This window comes from Telopea speciosissima, chromosome 8 (genome assembly GCF_018873765.1).
Source record: "Telopea speciosissima isolate NSW1024214 ecotype Mountain lineage chromosome 8, Tspe_v1, whole genome shotgun sequence".
NCBI lineage: Eukaryota > Viridiplantae > Streptophyta > Magnoliopsida > Proteales > Proteaceae > Telopea > Telopea speciosissima.
This window is the reverse complement of record NC_057923.1, coordinates 36192274-36210888: the sequence shown is the minus strand read 5'-3', so window position 1 is coordinate 36210888 and position 18615 is coordinate 36192274. Positions and strand designations below refer to the sequence as shown.

At 44.4% G+C, this 18615-nt stretch overlaps 2 protein-coding genes across 2 annotated transcripts; one reads left to right on the top strand and one right to left on the bottom strand.

Moving 5' to 3' along the window:
- Window positions 1-5154: 5154 nt before the first annotated feature.
- LOC122671727 lies at window positions 5155-5868 on the top strand. Its single transcript, XM_043869116.1, has 2 exons — window positions 5155-5377; window positions 5463-5868. Exons 1-2 carry the CDS (start codon window positions 5206-5208, stop codon window positions 5696-5698), a joined length of 408 nt encoding a protein of 135 aa, XP_043725051.1. The 5' UTR covers window positions 5155-5205; the 3' UTR covers window positions 5699-5868.
- A 1872-nt stretch (window positions 5869-7740) lies between these two features.
- Window positions 7741-10180, bottom strand: LOC122672268. The gene is made up of 4 exons (XM_043869767.1): window positions 10156-10180; window positions 8773-9874; window positions 7873-8466; window positions 7741-7768 (listed from the first exon to the last, which is right to left on the bottom strand). Exons 1-4 carry the CDS (start codon window positions 10178-10180, stop codon window positions 7741-7743), a joined length of 1749 nt encoding a protein of 582 aa, XP_043725702.1.
- Between the last annotated feature and the right edge of the window lie 8435 nt (window positions 10181-18615).

The following is an 18615-nucleotide window of genomic DNA, read 5'->3' as shown; positions in this document are numbered from 1 at the left end:
TCTCGGTCTTGGCTACCTTGCTTGGCTTCTCTGCTACTCCCACAAACCTAGCATGGGCTTTAGCCTTCCTGGTAGACTCTAACCCCGGTCCTCCTAGTCTGGTGAGGATAGGGGCTCCCTTAGTACCACTTAGCTCTGCTGCATCTCTCCTTTCTTCCATGCGATCTCTCTCTTTATCCTGATTTGTCCTCCTTTCCTCCCTTCTTGGTTCTTCTCTCTCTCGGTCACAACCTCTGTGGATACCTTCCCCCCATTGCCTTCTCCTAGAGGTATTGTTAGCAATAAGGAGGGAGCTTCCAGTGACTCTAGACCTAGCAGGGGTCCTAGTACTTCTGGGGCAGCGACTTCTATTGCTGACCCCATCGATAGGTTGGCTCAGATCCCTAGTGTCATGACCACCTCAAACTTGGTGTCGCTTCGATGAGAGTTCCACAAACCTTTCGAGGTCATCCTTCGCATCCCTGGGCTCGGTGATCGTGCCTTCTCTCACCGAGCGAATGAGATTTGTCTCTACCATATTTTCTTCTCCCATGGTCTTCGTTTTCCTGTTTCCTACTTTATTGAGTTGGTGTTAGACCACTGGCACCTTACCCCCAGGCAGGTATTGCCCAACTCTTGGAGGGTCATTTTGGGTTTCTATGTATTCTTTACCCGGATGGGGTATGCTGCCACCGTTCCCCTGTTCTCGTATTTCTACATGTTGAAGAAGGGGGATGGTGGTTGTTACCATTTCGCTCACCGCATCCCTAGAGGGTCTCTCACTGAGCTCGACCTTCTCGAGGGGATCACCAGCTCGGTGAAGTATTGGAGGGATCGCTTCTTCTTTGCTACGGTCCCCCACTGTTCACTGCGAACCACTTGGGAGGTTGTCGATATCAAGAAGGTGAACTGCTGTCTCGAGTTGAGTGACTTTGAGAGCAAATCCCTCAAGCGGTGTCAGGGACGTGATCCGTTCAACGTCCATGAGTGTGACTCCGAGACCTTCCTTTATCTTTGGAAGTTGAGTCCTGGTAAGATCTTTGGTTCTCTGTGTTTGATATTTGTACTTGTATTTTTCTTTTAGTGTATCCGCTACTGATTTATCTTGTGGTCTCGATTTGGTGTCGTTGTGCGGTGGACCATCGACCGGACATTGGTGTCTTCCTCGCCAACTTGCAGAGGAGGGCTGCTCAGAGGGATGCGTCTTAGGCCACCCTTCCTGTGGGTGTTCCTTCTACTGGGGTTGTGGATGCTGGCGCTTCTTCTGTTCCTACCCCTTCTCATTCTATGGCCATCGGCGCCAAGCAAAAGGGGGGTCCTGATCCTCTCGGTACTATAAGGAGTGGCCCACGGGTTAGGCTTCCGCGATTGAGTCCTGCTGCCACTGCACTGGGGCCTTCCACTTCCCCCTCTGCTGGAGGTAAGGGAGTGGCTTCTTCTTCTGCTGGTGTGGCCACTGACCCATCGACTCCTTCTTCTTTGGTGCTTCCCTAGGAACTCCAGGAGGGTGTGATCTTGACTTGTCATGGTGTATCACGAGAGTGGTTGGATCTGGGGAGGCTCCTAACTGAGCGTTTGGCCTTACAGGGGATGAGTCATTCAATGCTGATGCAGTCCCTCTATCAGGACATGGCTTCGGTGAGTCATACCTTTCAATCCATTACTTTTGCCGTTACTGTGTGTCTCACACTCTGGGAGGGTGTTTAACGATTACATCGGTTGCAGGCCCAACATCGTACTACGGAGGCGATGCTCCATCTCGAGTGCTTTGCCTTCTAGGAGATCCAGCAGACCCGCAAGCTGCGGAGTATGGAGAGGGAGCTTCAAGAGCATAGAGCTGCTTGAGAGGAGGCCGTCACCAGCCAGAGGAGGATGGCTGAGGAGCTCCGGGTCATGTCTTCTCAAAGTGTGGCCATGGAGGCTGAGAGTTTCGCCCGGATCCGTGCCTTAGAGGAGGAGCTCCATGGCATGAGGCAGAGTCGTGAGGTCGAGTTGACAGAGGCTAGTGAGTGGGTTGTGGCAGAGTTCCAAAAGTCCTCGGCGCTCACGGATCTATTCTACAAGTATAACCAGGAGATATACGATGCAGGGATCCAGGACCTGGGCGCTTATGTTCTTGAAGAGACTCCGGGTTATGACTTCTCTCGTTTCCCACAGACGGCGTCAATCAGTTGCGTCAAGAAATCGTTCGATGGTCCCTCAAGTGTCGTGACCTGCAAAAGGACTAGGGTGACAAGGGAGAACCGGTGTGGTTTCGGCCTAAGATTCTCCGATGCCTAATTTATATCTCTCTGAGCAAACAGATGAATGCTTAGAATTCAAGATGGTTTGATGGGGTAGAGTGCCTCTGCTTTTATAGTGGAATGCAACGGTGTGGAGAGTCCCACTCGGTGGCGAGTAGTCCTCGTAGTTGATAGAGTCCCTGGGTAGCAGGAATCTTCCTTGGTTGGTTGTCTCCCTAAGGGAGGTAGTGTCCCAGTAGGGTTGATGTCCTTAGTAGATAGACGCTTGTGTGTGGTGATAAGATCCGTGGTGTTTGAGTCTGTCAGGGACTATATGACTGGTAGGCGGTGGCTTAGAGTCCTTGAGGTGGTGCATGTCTTGTTGATGGCCGTGGTAGTGGCCTAGTCTTAGATTAGGGTCTATGTCCGTGGTCTGATCTGTACCCGAGTTTGGGTCCACCCCTGTCTGAGGTCCATGCCCCTAGGCAGTCCGCGCCCATAGACAATCCGCTCCCATGGGGGTTCACGCTTGTTGGGGTCCGCACCCAAGGGAGTCCTCGCTCATCTCAGTCGATGCCCGCCTAGGTCCCCGCCTGCCCAATCCGCACCCACCTCTGGTCCGCGCCTGTACCCTGGTCCACTCCCCTGGGCCTCGATCCTCCTCGGTCCGCACCTATGCACTGGGTTCGCGCCCCTGGGCCTCGATCCGCCTTGGTTTGTGCCCCTCTCTTGGTTCGCGCCCATCTAGGTTCGCACTCGTCTCTGGTCTGCACCTATGCCGTGCTTGTGGTTTACATCGGAGTTGGTTCTCCACCGGGCCTAGGATGGTCCACCTCCTTGGGCTGGGACACTTGGCGGCTCACGATTGGCCGGTATGATTTTGGGTTTATCACAATGATTGCAGATAATCGGGCATACAGGCCAAAGCACCGCTGCATTTGATGAATGGATAATTCTCCCCATACCTCATTCCAGGTAAGGAGAGTAGGGGGAACATGATACACCATACTTTACCGGCCCAATTCGAGCTTGACACGTGGAGTGATTCGGATTACAAGTAACCGGTCCACGACTAGGATAGAGGAGACCACTAACGAAACAGTTGTACTGGTAACCATAATTCACGTGCGAGAAGATCCTAGATCCTAGGATCTGAGGAGAGGATCCGTCTTTCTTGAAGGGTTTCCTAATCCGAGCATTAGGGGACAACCTTACAGGGAAGGAAAGCCATCTGGCGAATCCACAAAAAAAAAAAAAGATCAGAGAAAGAGGGTTGGGGAGAAACTTATATAAATAGAGGTCTTTGCATCCATGTAATTCAATTCGAAGTATTCTTTCATCACTAGAGAAATCAAGAAACCCTAAGGTGTGATCTTCGTTTTCCATAATCTTTTGAAAGTTGCAGTGCTTGAGGATTTCCCTTGAGCATCATTCTTTGTGCAACAATAGGGTAAGACACTAGAACCAAATTTTTAACCAAATCTTAGAGATGTAGCAAACCCTACTTTAACCAAATCTTCTTTCTTCTTCTTCTTCTTTCACTCTTGGTGGTTGAGTATCTTCCCAATGGAGCCCTTAGAGAATACTTGCATGGGTATGTTCCACAGAGTCATCAAGTCTTCCAATATCCTCCTCACTGAAAATTTCTGAGCCAAGGTAGCAGCTGACTTTGGGTTTCCTCGCTTAGCTGCTATCCATGTCCAGCCTTAACACCTGGTTCTCCCTAACTGTCACCCTCCATGTCTCTCCGATCTGGGTTGCTTCTGCTACAAGTGGTGGTGGTACCATCATCGCGTATTCTAGTTGTTGATGTTCTCTTAACAAAGCTGGAGCTACTCAAAGAACAGAACCTGCATCAGCAACCACAGTGGAAGTCGCTCGTTCTATGCCGCAGTAGAAATTGTCAGTGATGGATTCTTCTTCTTTCACCCATAAAAAAAATTCCCGATTCCCAAATTTTATTTTCTTTCCATACTTTTTTTTTTTTTTTATCATGCTTGCTTGTTTTTATGGTTTACAGGCAGGATTGCCTACTAGGGTGAGTTGGGGAGGGGGGGTTTAAGCCTGCGTGGATGGAGTTGTAGGGGGGTGGGGGTAGGTGAGTTTGCAGGAAGAAGAAGATGAAGAAAGGGATATAGAAGATAGCAGAGACAAGTAAGAGAGACAATAGTGTGAAATTCGAGCTGCCCTATGGGCAAAATGGTAAGCTCACAATCCATTAGGGGTATATTTATCATTTTAAGGCATCAATGACCAACACATCAGCAAGTAACAGGAATGCTCTAACAGAGTGGGACTAGGTGTTACAAGTAACCTAAACTCAAGATGTCACAATCTATACTTTAGAAACATAGGGGCTCATTTTGTATTTAGGGAAAAACTCAGAGAGTCATTGTGTAATTTTCCCAAAAATACTGTTCACTCTCCCACCTCGGAGCAATATGGATCATGATCCTCTACTGCTGGGAAGCCGTGCTATGGCTGCCTTACACAGGCAGAGGCAAAATGACAGCCCCACCACTGTTGGAGCACCCTACCCAGGTGGGGTCCATGCCTTGCCTGTGTGAGGCCGCATGGCTGCCCGACAGCAGAAGATCCAAATTAGAGAAATACATAAATTTTAAGGGGTGTTGTTCTCTGTGCTACAGCGTAGGCTGTGCCCAGGCACATGGGAGTGCGTGCAATGATCACCCTGTCCCCCTGAGTGGCAGGCCCATGTGCCTGGGCGCAGCCTGCACTGTAGCACAGAGAACATTCTCCCTAAATTTAAATAGGAAAATCCTAAAACTAAATAAATAAATAAACGGCTCAGATCTATGTTGTAACTTCCCTCAAGAAACACATTTAATTCCCCCACCATCCCCTTCTATTTATCTATGATCCACTTGAAATATGTAACGCCTCACCCCTCCGACCGATTCCATCAACGAAAACAGTGCTCGGCCTTTTCTTTCTTCCAGTCTTCGTCTCTGTCTCTTCTCCTTTGCTTTGTTCTTCTCCAACCATGTCTTCGATTCTGAGTTCGCAGGGTATGGTCTTAGCAACAGCCATGGCGGTTTCAGGCGCTGTAATTCTCCTTTCTTTCTGCCGCCAGAAGCCTCTCTCTACTACCCAGCTTTCCGTTGATCAGAATTCCGACTGTTCGCCTCGAATTCTTCGCTCTTGCATCTCTTCCGGTACGTAGGCTTTCCAGTTTTCTCGTGTTCTTTACTTAACTCTAATTCTCTGCATTTGACTTCCCCCTGTTTTTTTGGATTTCAGATGAGAAAAAGAGAGAGAGAAAGAAGAAAAGGGTTCACTTTGCGGCTGATGTGGTGGATCCAATGGGTAACGGTGAGGAGTTCAGAAAGGAACAAAATAAGAATTCAATGATGTCGACTAGAATTTGCAGGTCTCAGAGTTACAGGGTTCAAGAAATGTCTTCTAACCGAATTGCCCTGTACAATGGAATTCTTAGGGATCGTGTGCAGCCGCAGAGGATGGGCTGTTCGTATTAATTAGATCTCTTTGCAACTGTAAACCACCCATGTGATTAGTCTCTCTGATTGTAGTTCTTAACTCAGTTTTGTAAAAAGATGGTAGTAGTTGTTGATGTTGTTCAGTTTAATTCATCCTTTGTAAATATAACAACTTTTTCTGTAACCCCGAACGGACAGACATTGTTGGACCTCAAGCTTTGGCCTTCGGACTTTCACTTCACCTGCAAAAGGGTTTTTATTTATTTATGACTTTGGAGATAACGGAACGACTGAAGAGAACAGTTGAACGATGACCGGTGCAGCCCCATTAATTTGACTACCAACAATATGGAACCCTGACCACGAATATTCCTCCCTGTTCTTTACTTTTCTCCTTAATATTGTTTTTATAATTTTTCTCCTTTTTATGTGGGTGCGGGAGCCTCCAACTTGTACCCTTTAATTGAGGGGCACGTGGGGTGCAGTTGGTAGAGACGATAGCGAGGCATACTTTAGCTGACCTGACCGGCATCGCCGCGGATTTTTTTCCTCTAAGGTTCCCTCACCCATACGGTTGTGAGGTTTCTTTTACGGATATTTGACATGTGTCATTGACAAATCCAACAGTTGACTTTTCAAAAATTAAGTTATTTATATACGTGTGACTCTCTCTCTCTCCTCTCTCCACTCTTTCCTCAAAACCACTCTGTTCTTCTCTCCTTTCTCCACGTAAGCAGTTTCCCAAATAAAGAGTAACTCTCACGTCTCCTCTTTGCCGCTCTCGTCTCTCTCCTCTCTTTATACCATTTTAAAAAATCAACGAAGAGAGAAGTCGAGAGAGAGAGAGAGAGACGGGAAGAACAAAGAGGTGGCCAATGGGTGCATTGATGGGTAATGAAGATTGATCGAGTTTTAGGTTTTAATTGCGTTTCAAGATTTTTTTGCTCTCTCCCCCCATTGCGAACCAGGTTTGTCTCTTTTCATGTCTTTGTAGAATTTGTGCTGATGGTGCGAATATTTTATACTTTCTTTTGAAAAACTATAAACCCAATTCCATTTTATACTTTCATCTGGTTTCCCTTCTCCTCCACGACCCAAGTCACTTATTCTCTTTAACTGTTCAAGACCCACAGAACTAACAAATCTCCTTCCTTCTTTTCTCAAAAAACTGCACTCATTCCTACGATTGCAGAGACCTGTCACATGTTTGGTTAAGGGGATACTGTACAGTGGTTTTTTTTTTCTTTTTTTTTTTTAATTAATGAAAGAGGCATATAATAAAGGAACTATATGTTCTTTACTTCACTCTGTTATGGGTGCTATTGTTGAAGGCTCAATCATGTTCTTTAGAGGGCCTCTGTTTATAATCCAGGTGCTTGAATGTGATATACAGAATTTTAAGATAAACACGTTTGGTAAGTAGCAGCAGCTAGCAAGAAATATTCGAGGCTTCAACAAGAAGTTCATTGGGTAACAAAAATTTAATAAAAGAAATTCAACCTGAAAGTTCAAATTCTAAATACCAGCAACCACTGGCTGCAACCCAATTGAGGATAAAGATTCTAAATTATAAAATTATACATTGAAAGTGTTCCACGTTCCTAATCAAAAGAAGTGTATAAGGATAAGAACAGGGGCTCTTCATAAGGGAAAAAAATTCAGGAGACCACTAACCAAAGCAAGCTACGGCTTTTGGATTTGTCGCCGACACATGTCGAACACATCCGTAAAAGGAACCTCACAACCGTATGGGTGAGGGAACCTTAGAGGAAAAAAACCCCATGGCCGCATGGGCAACTGAAAGTCTAGTGGAGGAGAGGGAGGAGAGGGAGGAGACTCCAGCCAGACATTTTATTTCTCCTTCCATTTTTTGTCGCATATATTGTCTGAATCTGTCATACGCAATCTCCCTGTGCTCGGTGGCGTACCTGATTACTCCTACAGGTTTATTGGATTTTGATCGATTGGATGATGACTCATACTCCTCTCCGCCGGATTGGAATCCACCTTACTTTTTTTTTTTTTTTTGGAATATAGGAGCTTATATTATATTAATAAGGAACAGTAAAGAAATTACAATCTTACATATCTCTTTCCCTTGCCATCATCCTGCATAGTAGCAGAAAGAGCCGAAGGAAGAGAAAATCAATACATAATGAAATCTCCATTGGAGAACCCACCAAGGATGCCAAATAGTCCGCACACCCATTAACCTCCCGAACATGATGCGAAAAGGAACAGCTAATGAAGAGTTACGAAGCCACCAAATATCCTCAATTAGCCACCTAATCTTCCATGAAATAAGGTAGGTCCCCACGATCATCTGAATTGTGAGTATGGAATCAGACCGAACCTGTACCCAAGTCAGATTGAGCGCCCTGGCCTTCAAAAGAGCAGCCTTGATGGCCTGCAGTTCTATTTGAATAATGCTAACATCACGCGAACCACCAGCCACAGCAAACAAAGGACGTCCCAAATGATCACGTCCAATTGCCCCATTACCACCCCGCTCTCTTATAACCGACCCATCACAATTGAGAGCAACCCAATCGAGAGGGGGAGGTTTCCAAACATGGAAACTAGCCTTGGGGTGTACAAAGCAAACATCAATGCCCCACAAGCTAAAGAACTGCCGACTCCACATGGTGTCAGGACATTGCTTGCCAAGGAAGGAGAAGGCACCACGAGTATCTGAGACTATACGGCTAAGAACAGACACTGCCGAATTACACTGATTCAAGAAAATTCTAGCATTCCTCTCTTGCCACAATCTATAAATTGCAGCAGTGAAGCTGAACTTCTTAACCCTGCAAGAAAAAGACGATCCAGAAAAATGGGTAACCAACTAAAGCAGTTCCTCATTCCAAGAGCCCAAAGGATCCCTGCAAAATCCATTCAAGCGTAGGACTTCCCTCCAAACAGTAGCTGAAAAAGAACAGTTAAATAAAAGATGGTCCAAGCAGTCCACACCATCCTGGCAAAGTACGCATGAGGTGTCAACCAACACACCCCAATGAGCAAGTAGAGAACGGGTTGTCAACTTCCCTAAGCACGCCAACCAAGCAACAAAAGAGAAACGAGGTTGGGAAGAAGGAAACCAAACCAACTCACACCAAGATTGCTTGTCTCCTTGGCCACGAACAGCAGCCCAGGCGGAACGAAGAGAGTATAACCCATTAGCGGTTGGAGTCCAGATCGCCAAGTCCTCATGAAGCAAAGAGTGAACCTTGGTATTCTTCACTTCATCCCAACGATCAGAAATCACTGGGTCTAAATAAGGATTAGCCCAAGTACACCCATCAACCAGCAGTCTATCCACTCGATCAAACACGCTCCTCCCAAGTGCTTCAGCCAATAGAACACCATATCCACCTAACCTGCCCACTAGAAGCCATGGATCACTCCAAAGTAGGGTTCCACCACCATCCTTAATTAAATACCGAACACATCCAAAGGCCACCTCACGAGTGTGTAAGATCTCACGAAAGGAAGAGGAGCATACTGTTGGGGTCGGCAGTGACCAAATAGAGTGATGCCTCAGCCATTTATGCCTCACAAAAATACTCCAACAAGTCTCCTTTCTAGCAGCTACTGTCCAGACATGTCGCATAAGGGCAACAGTATTCAAATCACGCAACCGCCATAACCCCAAGCCACCCTCCTCCTTTGGGCGACAGACTGCAATCCATGACACTTTATAAGTTCCCACATCAGTATACCCTTTCCAGAGGAATCTAGCCATCATCTTTTCCAAGGCTAAAATAGTGCTGCTTGGAAGCCGAAAAACACTAAGCCAATAATTGATAGTGCCCATGAGAACTGATTGAATAAGAGCAACCCTCCCTGCAAATGATAGAGACTTGGTGGACCATGAATCTATCCTATTCTGCACCTTCGAAACAAGCTCCAAGAAATCCGATGATCTGAGTTTCTTAGAGGCTAGAGGAACCCCTAAGTACCTGATTGGCAAGGAGCCAGTAGTAATCCCTATAGATTGTTCAAAATAAACCTGCACATCCAGAGGTGTATTTGCAAAGAAAAGTGATGACTTCCCTCTATTGATAGCAAGACCAGATTGGCCTGAAAAGGCCGATAATAAATGGACCAACTCACTAGCATTGCCTTTAGAAGCTCTACCAAAAACAAACAAATCGTCCGCCAAGCAAACCGAAGTAATCTTAGGCTTATCACAATACTGATGATAAGCAAAAGCACCTGATCCGCCACATCAAGAGAGTCTATGAAAACTTGCAGAACGATATTGAACAAAAAGGGCGGCATAGGGCAACCCTGCCGCAACCCCCTATTAGTAGAAAATCGAGGGGACTGGGATCCATTCAAAAATACCACATAGCCCGGATTAACAATACAAGTAGAAATCCAATTGATGAAACAAGGCGGGAAATTCAACCGGGACAGGAGCGTGAAAAGGAAGCTCCACTGAATCGAGCCATAAGCCTTTTTCAAATCAATCTTTGCGGCAAATCTAGGCATACCAGTACTAACATGATAGCCATACATGAGCTCTTGACATAAAAGAAAATTATCACCTTACTTTTTTTTTTCTGGGGTAAACTTTGGAAACCACCTCAGAGACATTCTCGGTTGGTGCTCTGCTCTTGATTGATTCCAATCGGACGGTATGAAATGAGTGGGTCATCGTCGAAGTGAGGAAAGGCTTTTTTCTAAGAAAATTCATCTAAGCTGGTTAGCACTCTATATGGAATTAAAGAGGTCTAAGGATCAATTCTTAAGTGAAGGAATTAAAGGGGGATTTTATTTAATATCAAGGGGTTAGCTCAATTGGTAAGAGACCAACCCCTCAAATAAGAGGTCATGAGTTCAAACCACCTTGGGGCCTATCCCCATCCCCTTTTAAAAGCTCCCCAATTCCAGAAAAAATCATTTCAAGAAAAGATAAAAAGTTTTCAATTTTGGGAATGTTTTTTTTTTTTTTCTCTCGTTGTTTTCTTTGTTGTCTCTTTTTCTTTCTGTGCATCAAGTTTCTTTGTTCATGGCCACCGACATTTTGAACCTGGTGGCTCATGACACTTTTCCCACCTCTACTGGCGTCAATGGTGGTGTACAGGGGATGTATTCCCAACGGTCGTGGGTTAGCCTCTTTTTAGGAGGCCGAGTTAGGGATGGGGCGGCTGACATCCCTGTTGTTGAACTACCTTTAATCAATGGCAAAAAAGTTGGTGGCCATGAACAAAGAAAAGATTATTTCAGAAAAAATTATTTCAAGAAAAGATAAAAAGTTTTCAATTTTGGGAATGTTTTTTTTTGGGTAATTTACACATACCACCCCTGAGGTTTGATGAAAGGATAATTTTACCCCCCAGTTTTGAAAAATTATGCGTATCCCCTTGAGGTTTGCAAACAGTAACAAATAAGCCCATTCCGTCAGTTCATGACTAACAGTGTTAAAAATAAGAGGTGAACTGACAAAATTACTTTTGCAAGAAAAGAAAAAAGAAAAAAGGGCAATTTAGACGTACCACCCCTAAGGTTTGACGAAAGAATAATTTTACCCCCCAGTTTTGAAAATTCTGCATACCTCCCTGAGGTTTGCAAACAGTAACAAATAAACCCATTCTATCAGTTCATGACTAACAGTATTAAAAATAAGAGGTGAACTGACAAAATTACCCTTGCAAGAAAAGATAAAAAAAAAAAAAAACTTGCAACTCATTCCCCAAATTGATTGGGGAAAATGAAGTGCAGGCATCCCTTTCTCTCCTTCTTTTGTCTCGTGGGCTATACTTACCTATACATATCCTTCTCTCTCTCTCTCTCTCTACCAGCCCTTTTAAAGCTCGACGGGCCTTCTTGGCCTGCAACAAACACTACAAATTAAGTAACAAGCAAAGAAGGTGAATATGAATATGAAGGTAAACCCTGCTAATTCTTTGTGCAGACATATCTACAAGCACCCATCGACCTTAAAGCAAACCAGGATTTCAAAGAACGAAATAAAAGAATGGAGTAGCAGAAGAATTTAAATTCGCCTCAGTTCTAGCCCTTTTTAAGTTTAAAGGCGAAAAAAATAAAAAAACCCACCTACCAAATATCCCCTGAAGACAGTCTGAATCTTCACTGCAGCCCACTTCTCCCGTCCACCACCAAACATAATCCCTCTACCCTAGCTAGTAAGTCTCACCACAGCAACCGCCGCTTGTACAGCGGCAATGGCAGCGTTAGCTGCTGCAGCCGTGGCCACAGCCACCACAATTGCATGCTTGTTCTGCTCTCTCTCGATTTCGTTGTAATTAGACCTCACCCAAGCAACCTGCGCTGCAGGTATGTTCGCTGGAATACTTGCTAGGATCTGACCGGCCACACTAAAATCCCTTCCCGAATTGTCAATACTTGGTGCAGGTATGTTCGCCGGAATACTTGCACAATTGATTGGAAATTCGATGATGCGAGTCACAGTGAGGGATGTATTGAAGAACTCCCTGACTTGGGTGATTATCCCATCATGGGTCACCGTCCAAGCATGAACCCACAAAACCAAACGTTTCTGATCGGTGCCTTCAATGAGAATGGTAGAGCCAATAGCGGTGAAGGTAAGAGGTAAGAATACGAAGGGCTTGTTTGTAGAGGCACCGGTGAGCAATCACATCATATATTGGTGTGAAGGGGGAGTCATGGAACCACCACTCGATGTCCAATGCGAGCAGGCGGTGCACTGTCTTCACGTCTCTCATGTTTAAGGCTTCATATAGGGCTTGAACCACACTTATACTACTGGATTCTGATCCTTTTTCCTCCAAAATTTCTACTGAGTTAGCTAGTGCTGGCACAGGCACAGTAGGCTAAGAACAACCCTGAAAAGTAAGAGAACAGAACACACCAAAATAAACTCAAGAGAGACAGAATATAGAGAAAAGAAAGACACATCTTAATTTTGGTGGAAGAAAAAGGCAAAAAGAGAAGAGGTAGAGAGAGAGAGAGAGAGAGAGAGAAGGGTATATACAGGTAAGTATAGCCCACGAGACGAAAGAAGAGAGAAAAGGATGCCTGCAACTGATCTTCCCCAATCGATTTGGGGAAGATGAGTTGCAGGTTTTTTTTCTTTCTTTTTTTGCAAGGGTAATTTTATCAATTCACCTCTTATTTTTAACACTGTTAGTCATGAACTGACGGAATGGGTTTATTTGTTACTGTTTACAAACCTCAGGGGGGTATGTAGAATTTTTCAAAACTGGGGGGTAAAATTATCCTTTCGTCAAACATCAGGGGTGGCATGTGTAAATTACCCTCTTTTTTTTTCTCTCATTATTTTCTTTGTTGTCTCTTTTTCTTTCTGTGCGTCAAGTTTCTTTGTTCATGGCCAACCATTTTGAACCTGGTGGCTCATGACACTTTTCCCACCTCTACTGGCGGTGTACAGGGGATGGATTCCCAACGGTCGTGGGTTAGCCTCTTTTCAGGAGGCCAAGTTAGGGATGGGACGGCTGACATCCCTTTTGTTGAACCAACTTTAATCAATGGCAAAAAAGTGGCATGTTGTAACACTAAGGATCTGGCTGAGAAACAAGATAGGTGGGAGTCTGCTTTAGTTGGCTACGTCTTTGGATCCAAACCCTCCTTCTCCACCATGAAAAGATTTGTGAAGGAGAACTGGTCTCACATAGGCGAAATCGATGTTTTTGGATTGGAAAGCGGCATTTTTATTCTGGGTTTCCAAGGTTTAGATTTGAGTCGCCAAATTTTGGACGAGGGACCCTGGAGTTTTGGTCAAGGCTACTTATCCTCTGTCCTTGGTCGCCCGATGTATCATTGACGAAGAAGAACGAGAAAGAATTACCGTTATGGGTCAGATTACATGGCCTCAACCTGCAGTTCTAGAGGACTCGCACTCTTTGGAGGATCGCCTGTTACACCGGCACCCGAAATATACCCTTATGCCCCAGGGTAAATTAGACCTTACCAAAGGGCAATGCCACGGTGGCACTGGCCAACATTAATGACCTTGAACCTAATATTTTATTATAAGTGTCCCCTTAAAGTCTTGAGAGTACGGGCCAAAACCCCGTAGCTTTCCTTGAAGTTTGGGCTCTGACAGCAGCACTGGAGTCACGAACAGACTCACTTGACTGGAACTGCTCGAGGATCCACCCGTGCTGTTACTTGCCCTTTTGGTTTATTTTTCTATGGGACCCATATCCCCTTGTCCCGGACCCCATAATTAGGTCCCTGGACCAGGTAGACCCTCACCCTACCATTAATTGGTTAATTAGGCCACAAAAGTGGGCCCACAAGACTTAAATAAATAATGGGTCTTACACCCTAACTTAAACCAAATGGACCTTAGAGGACAAATGGGTCCCATGGACTTAGGGTGCACCCAAACATAACATAACTAACTAAATGGACCTAATGGGTTATGACTTGCGCCAAACAAGACCTAAGACCTAATTAAACCCAAAAGATTACCTACTGTTTGGGGGCACCTAACGAAACAAGACCTAAGGCCCATTGTAGTAATTTGGTTATAAACTTTTTAGCTCATTCCCATTTCTCCAATTGCTGAGATCGTAGAAGAGAGAAAGGAAGGAAGAAGGAGAAGAAAAGAAGAGGGAGAAGGAAATAGTAAAGAAGGCTCACCTAGCCTTGTCCTTGCTGCCTCCATTGAAGGTAAGCCATCTCTCCTCCTCCATTTCTCTATTTATTAGTTTAGGATTTTAGATTTTAGGGTTGGGGATGACCTAGGGTTCCATTTGAGACTCAAGGGGAGGCTCGGCCCTAATTGAGAGCTCTAATGGTGCTGACCTAGACCCTGGTTCAAGCTCCTATGTACTGCCTTGCAGCCATTGCTGCTAAACTTTGGCTCTAAGCCATGAAACCCTACCTTTGGATAAATTTGAGACCAAACCCTTGTGTGATCTTGGATCCATGAGGTGAACCTAGGTGCTAGTGACCCTAGGGAGACCTAGACACCCTCTCCATGACCCTGAGTGCAAGGGGTGCCCCAAGCTTCAAGCTGGAGAAGAAACCCTATGAAATCTTGGAAGTGATTTTCGGCGGACGCATGACCGGATCCACCAGTCGTGGTACTGTCCGTCAGTCCGCCAGTGTAATCCCTATGATTTGACCTAAATAGATGAAGGAACGGACTCCATCTGTTGCCTCTGCCAGTGGGTCAGTTCACTCTCGGGTATGTCTCAAGGATTGAATGGATGCTGGGGCAGACTAAGAAAGCACATTCGCTCGTGGATCCGCTCGCTCTCGGATGTGTCTCAGAAGTCGAACGGATCCAAGTAAGATGTTCTGTCCGTGGATCTGCTCCTAGTGTTTTGACCTTTTGGCCTGAACAGAGTCGGGGACAGATTCACCCTGCTGCTTCTGTCTGTGAGTCTGCTTGTGTTGTCTTGGTTAAAACTTGAAGATAACCTTGGGGGCCTATTGTGAGACCTTTCTATACATGTTTTAATGATTTCTTTTATGTTACTAGGCTACCCAACTCGATGGATAGCTGGTGCACTGGTGAGATTCCATGTCAACCACACCGGGTGACACCCGAGTTTGGTGAGTGGATTTTGGGTGACTTTGTTGGGTTTGAATATATATATAAGCAATCTTAAGCATGCTATTATATAAATAAAAGTATTGTGCGCATTGCATTATTTATCTCAATTGTGAACTGTTATGATTACGATATTATTCTTACCATTGTATCAGGTGACGGTGCGGGGTGTGCCGGTACCAGAAACCTAATTTATTTAATTATAAAAACTATTATATGCCGTCCTGATCTGTATGTGCCGTGCTGTGCTGGTATCCGAATACTAGATGGAATGGGACGTTGATGCACCCGGAATACCTCTCGGGATGATAGAACTTGCATGTAGTATATTTGTGGCTAGGATACTTGCTCCCTTATGCTACGACCCTTACCAATAGGGATTTATGTGTTGGATAGTCTGAGCACCTGTTGTCTGTGGAGGTGGGAGAGGCCAGGTCAGGGATAGTGATGGCTATCAGGGTTTGCCACTGAGTGACCAAATGGCTTCTACCAGCATAGGCTCCCGTGTAATAATTGAGGTTTCCCGGGGACGATAAGTTAAGAGACCCTCAGTGTCTCCTGAGTTATCACAGTAGCATACAATTGACTGATAGAATTTGCGTGCTAGGTGGAAAATGAATCTAACATTAGTATGCATCATTTTGCTTGGAACTGTTTGTGTGTATGCATGTGCACTCTCCTTTGCTCCCTCACTAGCTGGTGTAGCTAACCCTGTTGCGCAACCCCTTTTTAGTTGACATGTAGGTAATCTCTTGATGAGCACCGTTGGATGTGAATTAAGTGGAGCTGGTAACTGTAACTTTGATGTAGGTGTACACCCAAGGATAGTGCCCTTGTGGTGATTATTTATTATTTAATTTTTGTACTCATCCACAATCATGTATAAACTTTATGTTTAATATTAAGAAGTAAGAGAGAAATGAATGGTTACAAATATTGAGATTGTACTATGTGTCATCATTAGAGAACCGATACTCAATAATTTCACATGATTTAATTAAATTTTGCTTCCGCTAACTCTGTGATTGGAACGATTTATTCCATTTGGGTACGTTCCTTACTGTTATCACGATTGATGACAGGGTGGACTGTGGCTCGGGACACTGTATCTGTGATCCTGGTAGGTATTGGGATGTCGTTGGTTGTCCCAGTCACCCCTATTTAACGTAAAATATCTTCATCCGGATGAGGGCGTAACAAAGTGGTATCATGGCAATGATGCTCTTTACTGACTACAGTCTGGAGTAACCTCTTGATTTACTCTTCACAAATTAGGTCCTAGATTAAAAATCTTATGAGCATAAATGATTATGTGCAAACATAGGGAGAAAACTGATTGTGGTGAAACAAGAACCTAGAAGATAATAAACAACATGAAACTTAGAACTTGAAACATAGGCTGTTAAGTTACAACTATGCGATTGTTTGATTGAGTTTTAAATAGGTAATAGATGGGCAATTATATGCGCTAATTCATAATAAATAATGAATCAAACACAACCAACCCACAATTATCAACAATTATCCAAATAAGAGAGAAGCAACTAAATATATAATATATAATATAATATATATAACTAAAAACAACTTCCAAATTGTTCCAATTCTTCCTTGAAGGCAGTCATGTCCTTCACAATTCAACACCCATGATTTCCTCTATTCTAAATTCAAAATACATGCTTCAACCACTAAGTGTTTCAAATTCCTACTTGGGAGTGATTGTGATTCTCCCAACTCAAAACACAAGATTTCAACCAATCCAACTCAAAACATATGATTCTGTCCACCTTAAGTCAAAAGTTCCACACAATACCACCATCAAAAGTTCCCAAACTAGCTGATCAAAAGAAAAAGGGAAAAGCAAGGAAATAAAAGAAAGTCAAAGGAAAATAGTTCCACAACTATCCATTAAAAGACAAAAAACCAATAGACTGATTAACACAACTTTAGAATTGCTGGAGAAAGAGCTGGGCTAGTCATCCGTGCCATCTCCACCACCGCTACCAAGGAAGGTGTTGATGTCATCTACTCCTCTCTCTATGCCCTTGAGACGCCAAACCTAGTTGGAGAATTGCTTCTTAACTTCATCAAAGCCCTCCAACATCCTCAGGTTCAGCTGCCTAATAGCCATGAGAATGTCACTTCCACCCCCTGGTGCACCTGAAGTCCCTGTAGCAAATGGCCCGGAGCCCATAAACTCGATATCATCATCACTATCATCATCAACCTCTCTGGGTCCTCTGCCCTCCCCACACTTGCTCCCTAGCACTATCATAATCGTAGTACAACCCCATTTTCTGTAGTGCATTGAACCCAATAGGCCCCTTAGTACTTGTTTCCTTGGGCTCATGGTCAAGGTCAACTCCAAAATGCAGAAAGACTTTGCTGAGCAATCAACTGTAAGACAAAGTGTTGTTACGGGTAGGATTTAGTACTGCGCGAGCCATATGCTGGATGACCACATGAGGCAGACAAATATGTTGACCAGTGTACAGAGAATGAGCTAATACTGCAGACATCAGAGGAGGTTGAGTGTTGTGTGCCTTGGAAGGAGCCAGATTGGTCCTGGCTATAAAGATAAGAACCCGTTGTGAAGGAGGAAACCGGGAGAGATCTTCATTCTCACCATACTTATCATTAGTGAGAACCTTGAACAACTTCTGACTCTCTGCTAGATGTAGGCATTTATCGGGATGACTACCTGGAGGATAGTAAACCCTTTCACCCTCTGAGGATATGTCAAGGAGAACCCCCAACTCCACTGCATTGAAGCCAATGACAACTCCCTTCACATAGGAAGTCAGCTTGAACCCATCGTCATCCTCCTTAACCAGCACCAAATTTGAGTAAAATTCCCTAACCAATATGGGATAATAGAGTTCTGGCGGGGTCAGCATGCTACTCCACCTCAGCCTGTCGAATCTGGCACTCACTTTGTATGCTAGAAGTTCTTCTACTGTTACATCCCTCTCTACTAGAATCTTCCTATTGAATAGGTGTTCTCGGAAGATCCCCTCGATCTTTTTCAATGTGAACCGTCTCACATTGTAGGCTATGGGAATAGCTGGTACTATGGCAAGGTCTCTCTTTCTCTTGGGAGCCATGATAGGTTTCCTACACACAAGACACCACCAAAGAAGACAACCAATGTGAGCCAAATTGGAATAATAAGATATGATTGGCAAATAAAATTATAAGAGTGAAATGCCTAAATAATATAGAAATTGTTGGATGAAAAGATTGCACAATGAGAAAATAGGACATGGATACCATTGGAGATATGATTAAATTAAGACAAAAGAGATAAGAGTTATATATGTATACAAAGTCTATATGAGATCCCTAGTGTGTGGATGTGAAAGAATGAGATCAACAGGGACAACATGAGCTTTTGGCTATTTTACATCCCAATCAACACCAA